This window comes from Talaromyces proteolyticus, assembly GCF_021365285.1.
Source record: "Talaromyces proteolyticus strain PMI_201 chromosome Unknown BGW36scaffold_4, whole genome shotgun sequence".
Classification (NCBI taxonomy): Eukaryota; Fungi; Ascomycota; class Eurotiomycetes; order Eurotiales; family Trichocomaceae; genus Talaromyces; species Talaromyces proteolyticus.
In genome coordinates, this window is record NW_025764280.1 from 2228193 (window position 1) to 2241392 (window position 13200).

The following is a 13200-nucleotide window of genomic DNA, read 5'->3' on the forward strand; positions in this document are numbered from 1 at the left end:
CTTGGAGGGAATGAAATCTAATTAAACCGCTTCGTCACTCATCATCGTCGTCGTCAATGCTATTCGTGTGCAGAACAGCGAGATAGTTCTGCAACAAAGGACTTGCCCCAAAACGCACTAGAGAAGGTCAGAGTTAGAAGTATACGCTAGAAATACTATAGGAACCTACCTCGTATACTTTGACGTATACTTCCACAGCTTCTGGTACTTGGCGGCACGCTGCTCCGGCTCCATAGACACCGCCTGGTGATATGCCCTGGCGAGATCTTCAGTGTTCCATGGGTTGACCACCAAGCTTCCATTCAAGCTCTGCGCCGCACCGGCAAATTCCGACAGAATGAGAACCCCTTGGCGTTTCTGTTGACTGGCAATGTACTCAAACGAGACCAGATTCATGCCATCGCGCGTCGACGATACCACGCACGCATCGGACACCGCGTACAGCGCGAGCAGCTCGTCAAAATTGACGGATTTATGCATAAAATGAATCGGCATGTAGTCCACGGTTCCTGTATCGTCTTAGCGTGTCTCTATCAATCTTGATGCTGGACTCACCAAATCGCCCGTTAATCCGCCCTACCAACTCATTCACGACGGTGCGCAAGCTTTGATATTCCTCTACATCCTGACGACTAGGTACTGCAACCTGCACTAAAACAACCTTGCCAACCCACTCCGGATGGTTCGAGAGAAAGACCTCGAGAGCGTGCAGTTTTTGCGGAATACCCTTGATGTAATCCAAGCGATCCACACTTACCATCAGCTTTATGCCTTGGAATTTCGATTCCAGACTGGCGATGCGATTCTGTACTTTCGGTTTATTCAGGCCGTCGAGAAACTTATCTGGGTCAATTCCAATTGGAAATGCGCCCACAGCCACCCATTGGCCTTCAAAGCGCACGCTGTTGGGGGTTGTGTCTAGGTTTCTATATAATGTTAGTCCAACAGTATATTACTATGTAGGAAAATACCGCACAATAGAAGAGAGCAGCTGCTTAGAAAGTGGCGTGCATAGTCAAAAGTATGAAAGCCAATGAGGTCGCAGTACAAAACTCCTTTGAGAAGATCCGTCCGCACAGGCAAGACCCGATAGATCTCGCTGCTTGGAAATGGGGTGTGCAGGAAGAAGCCGATTTTGATATTCCTCTTGCCAAGAGCCCGCAGCTCCTTGCGAAGAAGCTCAGGCAGAAGCATCAGATGGTAATCATGGACCCAAACCAGGTCTCCATCCTGGGCTTCTTGCGCGATAGTATGCGCAAACAGCGAATTGGTTTCCCTATACGCATCCCAAGCAGCCTCATCAAACACAATTTCGCCGGGATGATAGTGCAGAAGCGGCCATAGAATAGAGTCTGTGGAGGTCAATCGGCTGTCTGAAAATGTACGGTGATTACTTGATTACACACTTGAGAATCCGTTGTAGTGGCGGTCGGCGAGTTTGTCATCGACAAACACTGGAATGGCGCCGTATTCCTCTCGCAGCCTCGACTTGACGATCTCGACTTCGTTTTCAGGCACCTCCAGACCAGGCCAGCCGTACCATTGGAAGGTGGTGGTTTTTGCCAGGCCACTGAGGCCAGTTACCAAGCCGCCCGAGGACATGGAGAACTCATATTTCCCCCCTTCTGAGCGCCGGATTGTAATGGGCAGGCGATTGGATACCAGCAGCAACCGGCCACCTTCACCTTCACCATCACCACCACCACCTGCACCAACCTCGTTCTGCGATGACTTGGCGGGGCACATCATATAGCGCAAAACGGTACAAGCAAGTAAATGGGCAGCGTGGGTGGAAAGATGAAGATGCAGATGAAGATGCAGATGACGATGCAGATGAAGACGAAGCAGGAAGCAGGAAGCAAACAGCATAAAATATAAATTATAAACACATTATGTCATAGTCATATGTTCCTGACGGCGCACAAAGGAAGGAAGAGAAGCCGAGCGTCTGGTTGGTGGGGAGCGACCCACCTATAGCCTTGCGCGACTTCCTTGTTGACTCTATTCTGTGCATACTCTTCTTCTGTTATTCCTTCCTGTTGAGATATTCAACAGCCTCAATTGTCGACAGCTTAAAAAGAAGAAAAGAGAAAAGAACCAATGTGCTGACACGCTAATTGCATGCTGTGCGGGGCATTCATCTCTACCACTTGACTACACATCCAGCGTGGTCTAGAATGGCAATTATATTATATACAACACTGTATTAACACCCATCAGTGGATGTGAATGTGATTGCGTCTGTGAAACAGCATCGTGACGTGAATATTGGATGTGACACTTGGATGATGGTACATCAAGACGTGGCTAATGTATACCAATATATAGCTGGTGCACTATTTCTCTCACCGCTCAAATGAATGGCTGTCACGCAGTTTATATTAAGTAATATCCATTAACATCATTTGATACATACATATTCACTATCTTAGCAAATGTAAAATGTCCAATTCCAATCTATTAATTGCATACGCTATCTTTCAACTTCACGTGTCTGGCTGCTAATTACTAATAATTCTTATAAATCACTGCCCTAACATCACTGTATATGTCTCGCTTTGCGGAAATCCTCTTTACCCTTCCCGGTTAGTATCCTGCCCGATCCAGCAACTGGTCTTTATCTACCTTAACGTATTTCACCAGCAAACAGGCTACCGCAATTGTCATACAAAACTGGCACTTTTGGGCTCTCAATATTTTGCAACTTTTATTAAAAAAGTACGAACTGAAATTGATATATAATATAAAACTTATTTATAATAGATATTAAGTAAAATATCAATTTCAGACTATATTTTCTAATAAAAATTACGAAATATTAAGGGCCCAAAAATACCAGTTTTGTATGACAATTATAGGTGACCCGTTTGCTAGTGAAATACGTCCGGAGATATACATTGGTAATTACTAATATCCGGCAAACGAGCGGGCCATCGGCAACAACATCATGGGTCGCCGGGCGAATCAGCGTGTTGGCCAGTGTCGACGCAGTGTAGTTCGTGCTATACAGCTTATAAATCAACTACATGTGGTTATCTACAGTATATCTAGATGATGAGGAGTATAAATAGGTCTGTCCGCTGTACACTATTCTCCCACCCCGACCCCACCTCCTTGACCCCCCGGAATCGATATCGTTATCGATATAGATATAGACATGTCGACGCTCTTCTCACCCCTCAAACTAGGTCGCCACGAGCTCGCGCACCGCACGGCTCTAGCCCCCCTCACACGCTTCCGCGCCGACGACAACCACGTCCCACTCCCCTTCGTGAAGGAGTACTACGCGCAACGCGGCTCCGTGCCCGGCACTCTGCTCATTACTGAAGCCACCATCATCACGCCCCAGGCCGGCTTGTACCCCAATGTCCCCGGCATCTACACGCCTGCTCAGATCTCCGCGTGGCGCGAGATCACCGACGCCGTCCACGCGCGCGGCTCCTTGATCTACCTGCAGCTCTGGGCCCTGGGCCGCACCGCCTCCCTCGACACGCTCAAGGCTGAGGGCGTGCAGGACCACCTCGTCAGCAGCAGCGCGACGCCGCTAGAAGGTGCTCCGGTGCCGACCCCGCTGACCGAGGAAGGGATACAGGCGTACATCCGCGACTTTGCGCTCGCAGCGAAACGCGCGGTGGACGAGGCGGGGTTTGATGGCGTTGAGGTTCACGGCGCAAATGGGTACTTGATAGACCAGTTCATTCAAGATGTGGTGAATAAGAGGACAGATGGCTGGGGCGGGAGCGTCGAGAAGCGAGGGCGGTTCGCGCTGGAAGTTACCAAGGCAGTGGCCGAAGCCGTCGGGGCAGATAGGACGGCGATACGGCTGAGTCCGTACAACACGTACCAAGAGATGGGCATGGCAGACCCAGTCCCGCAGTTCACTTATATCGTGGGCGAGCTGGCGAAACTGGGGCTGGCGTATTTGCATGTCGTTGGGCCCCGGGTGACGGGCAGCACGACGATTGAGACGACGAAGGATATTGATTGGCTGTTGAAGGCGTATGGGAATGCGTCGCCCGTGGTGCTTTGTGGCGGGTTCTCGGATAAGACAGCGGTGGAGGCGGCGGAAAAATACAAGGGGGAAGGGTTTGATGTGGTAGTTGCGTTTGGGCGGTGGTTTATATCGAATCCCGATCTGCCGTTTAGACTCAAGGAGGGCATTGAGTTTGCGCCGTATGATAGGAGCACGTTTTATCAACCCAAGGTTGTAGAGGGGTATACGGATTATAAGTTTAGTGAGAGATTTGCGCTGAAGGCTGCAGCGTAGGTGGATATGTTTGAATAGACTGCCCATGCATATAGATAGAGAATAAAGTGTACATTTAACAATATGCTCCGAATACGACAATTGTTGACCGTCCACATAATAAACGAAAGCATATCCAACGCCTATCCAACCATGCTGTCCAATACCCCCATAACATAAACTAACATAACTATTCATTTCTCCTTCTCCTTCTCACTCTCTGTTTGTCTCGTACTCTGCGTTTGTATCGACGCTGAATCCTGTGCAATCAACGTCGGCGCAATCCGCCTTTTTTTAGGCGGTTTCTCGAGCTCAGTCACATTTTCACGGACATGTTTCTGTCCAGTGTTGACATTCACGCTAGGTTCTTCTCTTTCAGACTCGCTGGCTGTGCCGATGTCCCGTTTACCTAGCACCGTGCTGCTGAATGAGCTGGTTGCGCTGTGGGAGATACCCGGCATGGGGGTTTGCGGGGGTGTGGTCAGAGGGAGCGGTTGCGATGAGTTTGTTGCTGTGACGAGAGGGACGGAGCTGAGGCTTGGCGTGGGGTTGTTGATTACATTATTGTTGTTGCTGTTGGTTTTCGATTTTGATAGAGAAGGCGTCGGCGTCGGCAATGGCGTGTTATTTGATGACGAGCTTGCTGAGTGAGTGGCATGGTGGGAGGTCGGTACAGGAGGGACATAGGGCTGGCCCAGTTCGTCGGGTGCGAATGAGAGAGTTGAGCAAAAGCCATCCGACGAGCTCATAACCAGCGTTAATCCATCCGACGACCTATCTACGTTAATCACACACAAGAATAGAGTAAGAATAGGATAAGGCGTACCAAGTCAGATCAGTAAAGGTTGCATAATGTAGATTGCTCACCACGCAAAGCGGCGTTTGTTGCTGTGTATCATAAATGAGAACTGCGTCTTGGGTAGCAACTGCATAGACGAGTCGATATGGCAGTGCAAACGCAGCACTTGACGGTGTATCAGTTTCGGTCTTTGGAGAAGAAAGCGGCTTCGACGCATCCGCTGCAGCTGTAGGAGGGGGTTCCATTGACGGATGGCTGGTGACGCTGCCGCCGACGACAGGATCTGGCAACGCCGGAAACGACTCGTCGCCAGAAGACGTGTCGATGGTGAGTTGGTGTGTAGGTCGGGAGCCCTGTCTGAGAGTGTAGAAAATCGGGGAACACCTCACGGCTACAGACGGCTTCTTGTGTCCTGGCAAATGCGCAATCGGGGGTTTACTGAAGCCAGCACGGGTGTAAATATACACTGTGTTCGTAACGTCCTCGCCAGATTTTGTTGGGTCGCTAGTAGACGACTGGGTCGTTTTGTATTGCCCTGCAGGCGTCAATAACAGACTTCCATCCGGCGTAAACGTCAACCGACGGAAAAACGAGGTGAAGGATTCGTTGGCGTAGAGATTTGAATTCCTGACCACTAGGCCCCCGAATAAACTCGGCGATGAAACCTCCATAGGCTTCACTGCAGGTAATGGCAAAGACGGAGCGGGAGAGGCGGATCGACGGATAGAAGGAGATGACCCAAAAGACGAGCGGCGACTGTGGGATACTGGTGGAGGGTCCATCGGCAGGGTCATCGTCTTTGGCGTGCCAGGAGTAGACGGCGACGGCGAGGCAATTGCCATGGCGCTGGGCGGTTGGGGCTTGTTTTCTGGAGCAGGACTACTCGCGGGTATCCTCCTCGCAGGCAGATCCATCTTCAAGAATTTCCCGTGTGTAGTTAAAGAAAACTGGCCATCCTTTGTCTTCAGGCTGTAGATATGAACGGATCGGTCTGAGGACTGTGTAGCGATGAATTCGTTGAGGGGGTCCCAAGCAACGCCTTGAACGTAGTGCGAGTGTTCCGCGATCTGTCGAACCATTTGTCCTGTATTCTATTTTAATATACTTCATACTTCAATCAGAGTTATATCATACCAGTTTGAGCATTGTAAATACGAGCGACGTTATCCATGCTGCCGGTGATTATAAAAACGCCGTCTGGAGACCAGGCCAGGTCATAAATCTCCGCTCCAGATGACCGACACATATGCTTGACTCGCCAACTCTCTTTATCGTCAGCGTGATCCTCTCCCATCGCGGTCATCCCCAACTCCGACGGGCCCGACGGTACCCATAGCAGCACGTTTCCATCGTCTCCTGCAGATGCCAGCATCTCACCTGTATTCGTCAACATCAAAACCCAAGAAAAGGGTAAGAGTGTGTACCTTTCGGCGAGAATCGAACCACATTCACAGCCTGCGTATGCTTCACCATCGTACTCAAATACGTGATCTTGCGCTCCTCCCCCGACCCCTCGACTTTCCAAAGCTGTTCGTGTTAGAATAGTAGAATCGGACGCGAGCGAGGTGTAGGAGAGCATACTCGAACATTATTGTCACTGCCAACAATCATCGTCAGTATGCCATACCACAAGCAAAACATTCAGAAATCGGACGAGGGATTAGACGCACTTTCCGGCAGTCGCCAATCGACCCTTGCCATGTGGATCAAAGTGTACTGAGTAAATGGGGGCGTTGTCGTTGTGCCAGGCGATCAACAGTGGCGTAGCTTTCATGGTGAGCTACAGCCTATCGGTACAGTGCTCCGCAGAGCACTGCTGTGTGCAATGTTCTGTCAATTCAAACGTCGAGCAATGGCAGACGCATTAATAATATTCAACGATCATTGATGGCGAGACAGCAGTGATGAGAGAGCACAGGAGGTGGGAGGTTGAGGTAGGAGGTTGGAGGTTGAGGAGAATAATTGTTAGGTGGAACAGAGCAGCCGACGGGAGCAGAATATCACCAAATAAGTGTATGTTCAACCATACTACTATTTGGTTGTTGGCAGGCTCTCCACAGTCCACACCAAGAAAATGAAAGGATGCCAATAAGGGTGAATTAATTATCGAATAAGAATTGCAGACGAGGCCCTATCGTCGCATGTGGCACGCTCGGACAACCGTACACACAAGAAAGTAGTAACCTAAAGTTCAGCCGTTCGCGTTGTTCTCTAGTATTAAGGACGGCGTCGCGTCGCTCCACTTAGTCCTCTGCTTACTGGTAGCCCTAGTCTCTTGACTGGTTACCCGCATTATTAATATTCACGCTTGACTGGACACTAGAGTCTGGGTTAAATGGCAGGCCTTATCAGTGCAGGATGATTATTAAATTAGGTAGTTATGTGACACCGACTGTCACAACAGTAGTCTGCTCAGTCTTACTTCTCCATACATGCATACTCATTGCCATGATCAAATATAATATATTAATACACGATATTAAAACAATTTCACTCATCAACCGTAATGTTCAAATGTTTAATATTTACATTGAGATAATCGATAATCACGTAATCCACTTCCCAATTGTCTCGCCAAACCAGCTCTTGGCCTTCTCCTGCCTCTTATTCCGCGCCTCCTGCTGCATCTGCAGATACGGCGAGGCCTCGTCGACATACATCCTTTTCTGCTGAAGATCCGCATTGATCGACCGAATCTCAAGTTCGCGTTCGTGCGGCGTGAGGCCTTTGAGTGAGTTCGGCGGTGTGAAGCCCGCAGGCAGCTGCTCGCCGCCCGGTGTGATATTATCATCCTGGCTCATTGGAACTGGCGTCGATGTCGGGCTGAACAGAGACGTAATCGGCGGTGGCTCGTCGCCTGCGGCCCGCGCCTCGGCTACGCGCCGCTCGTAGTCGAGCATCTGGTGATAGAGCTTGTCGGCGTGCATCTGAATGCGCTCTTCTTTCTCCGCATCCCACTCCATTGCCGCCGCGTATCCGAGCGCCTGCAGGAATTTCTACAGCAGTTAGCTCATACAGCCTCATACAAAGAAGAAAAAAGAAATAGAGAGGGCATACAGCCTGCGTCGTAAAACAGCGCGAAAACTTCCGATTCTCGTCCGCACACATCGTCGCCCGCGCCTTCGCCATACTCCACCAATCCCCCTTCTGAAAACAGGTCGATAGGGCCTCGTGCTCCAGCGCGCAGTTCTCCATGGCCGCGTCCTGCACGGCGTCCTTGCGGGCCTTGAATTTCTCGATTACGCGCTCTGCTGCGGCTTGCGAGTGTGTTGACTCGGTTTCGGCGAGGGGCTTGTATGTTTTCCAGAGGTGGGCGTAGCGGCCGTCGGGGAATAGAGAGGGTACAGACGTAGGAGAAGAGGAGGCATTATTTGAGGATGGGTTGGTGGTGGTAGTGCTGGCGCTGTCTGGGAGGGTGTATGGCGCTGGCGTTTCTTGCCTCAGGTACTCTTGCAGTTCCGGGTCGAGGTTCTTGGTTGGGTCGGGCGTGGAGCCCCAAAACCAGCCCATGTTAGAATATCAATATGAGTTGCTCAGTAGAGAAATGTAGTGGAGTGTAGAATTAAAGTGAGTTTGTGTGTTGTATCTCTGAGATCGTCATAATGCGGAGAACGAATTGCAGCGCCAAGCCCGCCTAGCGCCTTCTGTCTCTGTATTAGTCCGCGTTGATATACAACATATACATACATACACGCGCTTTCCCAGCGCGACACTCAACCTCCACCCTCCCCCCGGAGCCTGGAGTTAAAGCCTATGACAATGGAATCAAGTACGTCCTGTACATCCGAATCCCCAATGAAATCTAACCAAACTCTCGCTAATACATACCAGCCCGCGAGGAGCGGCTGCAAATGCGCCAGCGCGGCGCCGGGTACGCACCAGCCATTACACTCATTAAAGAAACGCCGTCTAATTGTTTCGTGACAGGACTCGCAAAATCCAAGAAGTCGATTTTGGATTCTCGTTCGGATCGCCGGTGGCCACTGCGACTGCGGGGAGTATTAATCAGGTGCTTGCTGACGGGCCTGCTGCGAGGACGACGACGCGAAGTCCGAGAGCGAGAACAAGTGTGAATGCTGCAGCATCAGATGACCTGGAGCAGAGGAGTAGTAAGCGCAGGAAAATTGGTTGGTATGGATTCTCTTGTTTTGGGCTTTGTTGACGGCTTTTAGAACAGGGGAATGGCGATGCGGTTGTCTCACCTACGCCGGGGTCTGCACGTGTAACAAGACGGTCACCACCTACGAGGGGGTCGAAGCAGGATCAGACTGAGGCCGAGGGGCCTTCTAATGATCAGAATGTAGATACAAATACGACCACTGATCCTGTGCAGGGTGGGGAATCTACAGAGCGGGAAACAACTTTGCGGCCTGCTCAAACGAGTACTGAAACGAGTCCGAGAAGCAATCGCGGAAGACGCAAATCGGGGACAGATCGTTCTACAGAAGTGCAAGAGAATAGTGCTCAGGATAGCGCTACAGCTGAGTCGAAGTTACAGGCGGCGGATAGAAATGGAGAGTACACAGATACTAGCGCGATGTCGAGGTCGAGAAGACAAAGGACGAAGAACACACAATCTGCCGAAACTGGCGATCGAGGAAAAAGAGGCAGCGCACAATCCAGCACAGAGCAGCCAGATTCTGTGGGAAATGCCAAAGACACAGTCCAAGATCGTCCTAGAAGAAAAGGCAAAGCAGCGGCTACAGAAGTCGTGGCTGATACTGGTCCTGAGAGTGTTATATCAGAATCTCGTTCTAAGAGGCAGAAGCGAAAAGAGAAAGAGATGGAGCCAGAACAAGTTCAGAACGAACCTGATCGTAATACCGAGCGCTCCCGAAGGCGGTCTTTGCGAAATACCAGTCCTAGGCAAGACGAGACCGAATTGCAAGCTTCGAAACGACGCAAAGGCAAACAAAAAGCATCAGAACCAGAACCAGAACCAGTCAGAGAGCCAGAGCCAGAGCCAGTGGAAGAGGAAGAGGAAGCACCCAGCCAGAAACAGAAAACCAAAAGAAAACATCGCGAATCGCGAAGCCCAGCCGAGGCACCTCGACGCAGGGGCCGTCCATCCCTTGACAAGGACATATCTAATAAGGACGCGGGTAAGGTCGCAGCAGAACCTATCACTCACCCTCCACCTTCATCTACTGGATCAGAACGCCCAGCGAAGCGCCGCCGCGGAAGGCCATCTACAGACGCCGAGCAGCGTCGACAGACGAACCCAGAAGAGAAACGGCGTGAAGGGACGGTCGCAATCACCGTACACCGTCTCGCCAACACCAGCGCGCTCGGTGACGCATCGTCCGACTCATCCGACTCATCCTCTGACGAGCTCGACACCCGCAAGACCTTCCCCAGCCGCTCCGGCGTCAATCCAGCCGACGTGTTGTCTCAGATCTGCCAGGAGATACTCGACAAACACGTTACCGGCCTCAGCAACAGCATCGCCAATGAATCCAATCAATCAAAGCGGTCCGAGGCCGTCCGTCAGCACAAGGCCGTCGAGGCGTATCGCAGCCAGTTAGAAGGACGGCTCTTCGAGCTCAGCGAGCTGCTCGAGAGTAACTTTGCGATTGGCGTGAAGCTGAAACGTGCGAAGAGGGAGACAATGGACATGCGCAACCGCTTGCTCGAGGTGCGACGACAACGGCAGGAGATTGCTCTACGCATGGACGCGGTGAGGCTAAAACATGGCGAAGAGGAGGATGCAAAAATGGTATTTTCTCTCCTCTCTTCCATACCTGTTTTTATCTCCTTGAAGTAGATAGAAGTAGATAGCTAGCTAACTCTGATAGTCCCGCAACGCGATCAACAATTCACTACACAATCTCGAGCTCACGCTCGACCGGAACCGCGTGCCCGCAAAGACCGACACCGCGAGCGCAGTGGCCGGGCTGGAGTTTACGTTAAGGACGGTGTCGGAAAACGTCAGTTCTGCTGCTGAAGGCGCGCAGGGGGGATTGCTCAGCCAAGTACGAGCATTCAACGCGCAGTTAGAGATGGCTGCCAGGAAGCTCTCTTAACTACCTGTACGTCTACATATGTACGCTAAATGTACTAAGTAAATACTATTATTTATTAAGCTATTAAGATCACTTACCTAAATAATTACCTACATAAAAAAGTGATGTGCGGCGCTAACTTGCTCGGCACGGTACCGCTTTATGCGCAGCAGGCTCAGGGATCGCGCACTGAACAGCACCCCGGGGAGCGGGGCGCTCAGTGAGCGATCCCTGAGCATGCTCAGCCCGGGATGGGCGCCCTGGAGCCGCTCACTGAGCACCCCGAGTGCTCAGTGATCGCGCTGAGCAGGCCCTACCACTGCCCTCTGAAATTCCTATGGCAACCCGGCGAACGCTTGCGGACCCAACGTGTATTCATGGTCCCTGAATGGGCCTGTTTGGATGACCCGGCTTCATTGTCAAAGTTTATTTCGATAACATGTCCTGATTGCGACGTGCTGAACAGGCGATTTCGGTAGCCTGGTTGGGGTCGCTTACTGAACACGACTTGTCACCACCGTCCCCTCGAATCTAGTCTCTTGCTGCTTGTCGGTCGCATGCTGCGAAACTGGCAGTCTTTATTCGTGACGCTTTGTAACGCGAACAACCATTGAATGTCCGCAAGTGAGTCCTTAGCTTCCACCTTCCGTATCACCCCTCGTCTGGCGACAGATCTCCTCTCCCTCATGTGCTGGACTCCGAGAGTTGATGAGAAGTCGCTGTACCAAAATCTCTGGTATGTGCTCCCGGGTCCTACGGCTCCACATCAATATGATGGGGTAGACGGAAGAAACTGGCACGATTGAAAATCCTGGCTCTGCATTCAGCAGATACTATTCCTGAGTTAAAGGACTCTGTTCGTGACCCGCCCCAACTCCGTTTTCTTCGCTTTGCTATGCTAACCCCTCGCGGCTGATTTCGATGCTAACGGGGTTCCCGGTGAGAAGATTCCGATGTCACCGCTTGCTATAGGAAGACCACTTTGCGTGGCGTTTTGAGGTGAGGGGCTAGGAGCATCGTCTTCCAAGATCGCTCTATCGAGAGCGTCTTTCCCTGTGCCGGCTCTTAGGAGCCGATGAATGCAGACTTTGGTACTGCAGACGTGACTACGCACTACCCATGACCAAGCACAAAGGGTACGCTCAAATGATCTATATTGATTCTTGGGCTAACTCTAAGCTCCCTCTGCTGTCCTAGAGTCATGGCGTCTAAAAAATTCCGCTCTCCTCGACGGTATGTCTGCGATGTTATTTGCAGCGCTTTTTGCAATCCTTTCATTCGCTATTGGCGATTCACTCAATTGCTAGCTTCGTTGAATATTGGGCGTAAATTCTGAACTAGATCGCTAGATAAGAGGCTTCTCACTCTTGAGATCGCTGTTCCTGTGGAAGTTTCCCTCTTTTATTTCATCGAGAAACGAGTTATTGCTTTATTGTCACAACGTTTGAACCATGTAAATTCCAATGTGAATGTGAATTTAATGTGATGCGGGAAGATAAATAAGAGGGAGCCCTGATGATACTTTGTGCATGAAGCGCGGACAACTGATCTGGATTGCAGAAGTTTCTTTTGGACCTATCTGTTCACCGAATTCCATTTCCTATTTTGAAGCCATACCGATATCAGGGGTGCAGCATCTATAGCGATGTGATATATTGTATGTCCTAGGATGAGTGCTGCATAGTTAGACTTGTTCTAGCTTTCGACCTCGCGCATGCTATCATTGTCAATTTGATGTTGACTCTTGTAGCCATTTAAATTATTACGGTCCTGTGGTTTATCTAGAAATCAAGTATTTTTGCTTCGAGCTTCAATTATTCAAAATTTTTATTTCCGCAGAGAGCGATCAGAAGTTTCAAGTATCAAAGGGCTTGGAACAGTATTAGATACTGTATAGATACTTTGAGAACTTGAAGGGTCAAATGCTTAATGCCTGGTATCTCTCTCGGCGGGAGCAATTAAAGTAAATTGATCGAGTAGTTAATTGGAAGGGAATGCATCATCTTCGTCCCCCTCGGTACAATTAAACATGCTTTTTCTTAGGACTCCTGCTATTCACCAAATGACGGCTGCATGGACTTGACTGGACCACAATTAGGCGGGTCTGTCTTGATCGCCGTAGTCAAAGAACATTGTCAAATATCCCTTCATCC

The 13200-nt window shown here is 50.4% G+C and overlaps 6 protein-coding genes across 6 annotated transcripts; 3 read left to right on the plus strand and 3 right to left on the minus strand.

The window, feature by feature from the left end:
• Positions 1 to 59: 59 nt before the first annotated feature.
• Positions 60 to 1746, minus strand: BGW36DRAFT_395879 (putative alpha,alpha-trehalose-phosphate synthase subunit; the record flags this gene model as incomplete). Its single annotated transcript, XM_046218098.1, has 6 exons — positions 60 to 117; positions 170 to 509; positions 556 to 926; positions 977 to 1352; positions 1407 to 1685; positions 1707 to 1746. 6 exons carry the CDS (start codon positions 1744 to 1746, stop codon positions 60 to 62), a joined length of 1464 nt encoding a protein of 487 aa, XP_046074586.1.
• Positions 1747 to 2969: 1223 nt separating this feature from the next.
• BGW36DRAFT_375178 (NADH:flavin oxidoreductase/NADH oxidase family protein) lies at positions 2970 to 4329 on the plus strand. The gene has a single exon (XM_046215733.1). It carries the CDS (start codon positions 3158 to 3160, stop codon positions 4265 to 4267), a length of 1110 nt encoding a protein of 369 aa, XP_046074587.1. The 5' UTR covers positions 2970 to 3157; the 3' UTR covers positions 4268 to 4329.
• On the minus strand, positions 4330 to 7207 carry BGW36DRAFT_375179 (WD40-repeat-containing domain protein). Its single transcript, XM_046215734.1, has 6 exons — positions 6716 to 7207; positions 6627 to 6642; positions 6470 to 6572; positions 6180 to 6422; positions 5073 to 6129; positions 4330 to 5020 (listed from the first exon to the last, which is right to left on the minus strand). The coding sequence occupies exons 1-6, from the start codon at positions 6817 to 6819 to the stop codon at positions 4441 to 4443; spliced, it is 2103 nt and encodes a 700-aa protein (XP_046074588.1). The 5' UTR covers positions 6820 to 7207; the 3' UTR covers positions 4330 to 4440.
• Positions 7208 to 7432: 225 nt separating this feature from the next.
• BGW36DRAFT_375181 (uncharacterized protein) lies at positions 7433 to 8623 on the minus strand. The gene is made up of 2 exons (XM_046215735.1): positions 8103 to 8623; positions 7433 to 8041 (listed from the first exon to the last, which is right to left on the minus strand). Exons 1-2 carry the CDS (start codon positions 8553 to 8555, stop codon positions 7592 to 7594), a joined length of 903 nt encoding a protein of 300 aa, XP_046074589.1. The 5' UTR covers positions 8556 to 8623; the 3' UTR covers positions 7433 to 7591.
• Positions 8624 to 8747: 124 nt separating this feature from the next.
• On the plus strand, positions 8748 to 11137 carry BGW36DRAFT_137777 (uncharacterized protein). The gene is made up of 5 exons (XM_046209413.1): positions 8748 to 8814; positions 8877 to 8916; positions 8973 to 9154; positions 9218 to 10761; positions 10841 to 11137. Exons 1-5 carry the CDS (start codon positions 8799 to 8801, stop codon positions 11066 to 11068), a joined length of 2010 nt encoding a protein of 669 aa, XP_046074590.1. The 5' UTR covers positions 8748 to 8798; the 3' UTR covers positions 11069 to 11137.
• A 405-nt stretch (positions 11138 to 11542) lies between these two features.
• On the plus strand, positions 11543 to 11996 carry BGW36DRAFT_137796 (uncharacterized protein). Its single transcript, XM_046209414.1, has 2 exons — positions 11543 to 11903; positions 11995 to 11996. Exon 1 carries the CDS (start codon positions 11662 to 11664, stop codon positions 11851 to 11853), a length of 192 nt encoding a protein of 63 aa, XP_046074591.1. The 5' UTR covers positions 11543 to 11661; the 3' UTR covers positions 11854 to 11903; positions 11995 to 11996.
• The last annotated feature ends 1204 nt before the right edge of the window (positions 11997 to 13200 follow it).

Bases quoted from the DNA above. Each gene is read 5' to 3' on its own strand.
- BGW36DRAFT_137777 (XM_046209413.1), top strand. The intron at 8,917-8,972 runs GTACGCACCAGC...GTTTCGTGACAG, and splicing joins ATGCGCCAGCGCGGCGCCGG to GACTCGCAAAATCCAAGAAG. The intron at 9,155-9,217 runs GTAAGCGCAGGA...GACGGCTTTTAG, and splicing joins TGACCTGGAGCAGAGGAGTA to AACAGGGGAATGGCGATGCG.
- BGW36DRAFT_375181 (XM_046215735.1), bottom strand. From the start codon at position 8,555: ATGGGCTGGTTTTGGGGCTCCACGCCCGACCCAACCAAGAACCTCGAC. The intron at 8,042-8,102 runs GTATGCCCTCTC...TAACTGCTGTAG, and splicing joins GCTGTTTTACGACGCAGGCT to AAATTCCTGCAGGCGCTCGG.
- BGW36DRAFT_375178 (XM_046215733.1), top strand. From the start codon at position 3,158: ATGTCGACGCTCTTCTCACCCCTCAAACTAGGTCGCCACGAGCTCGCG.
- BGW36DRAFT_137796 (XM_046209414.1), top strand. From the start codon at position 11,662: ATGTCCGCAAGTGAGTCCTTAGCTTCCACCTTCCGTATCACCCCTCGT.
- BGW36DRAFT_375179 (XM_046215734.1), bottom strand. From the start codon at position 6,819: ATGAAAGCTACGCCACTGTTGATCGCCTGGCACAACGACAACGCCCCC. The intron at 6,423-6,469 runs GTACACACTCTT...TGACGAATACAG, and splicing joins GGTTCGATTCTCGCCGAAAG to GTGAGATGCTGGCATCTGCA. The intron at 5,021-5,072 runs GTACGCCTTATC...TAACGTAGATAG, and splicing joins ACCTTTACTGATCTGACTTG to GTCGTCGGATGGATTAACGC.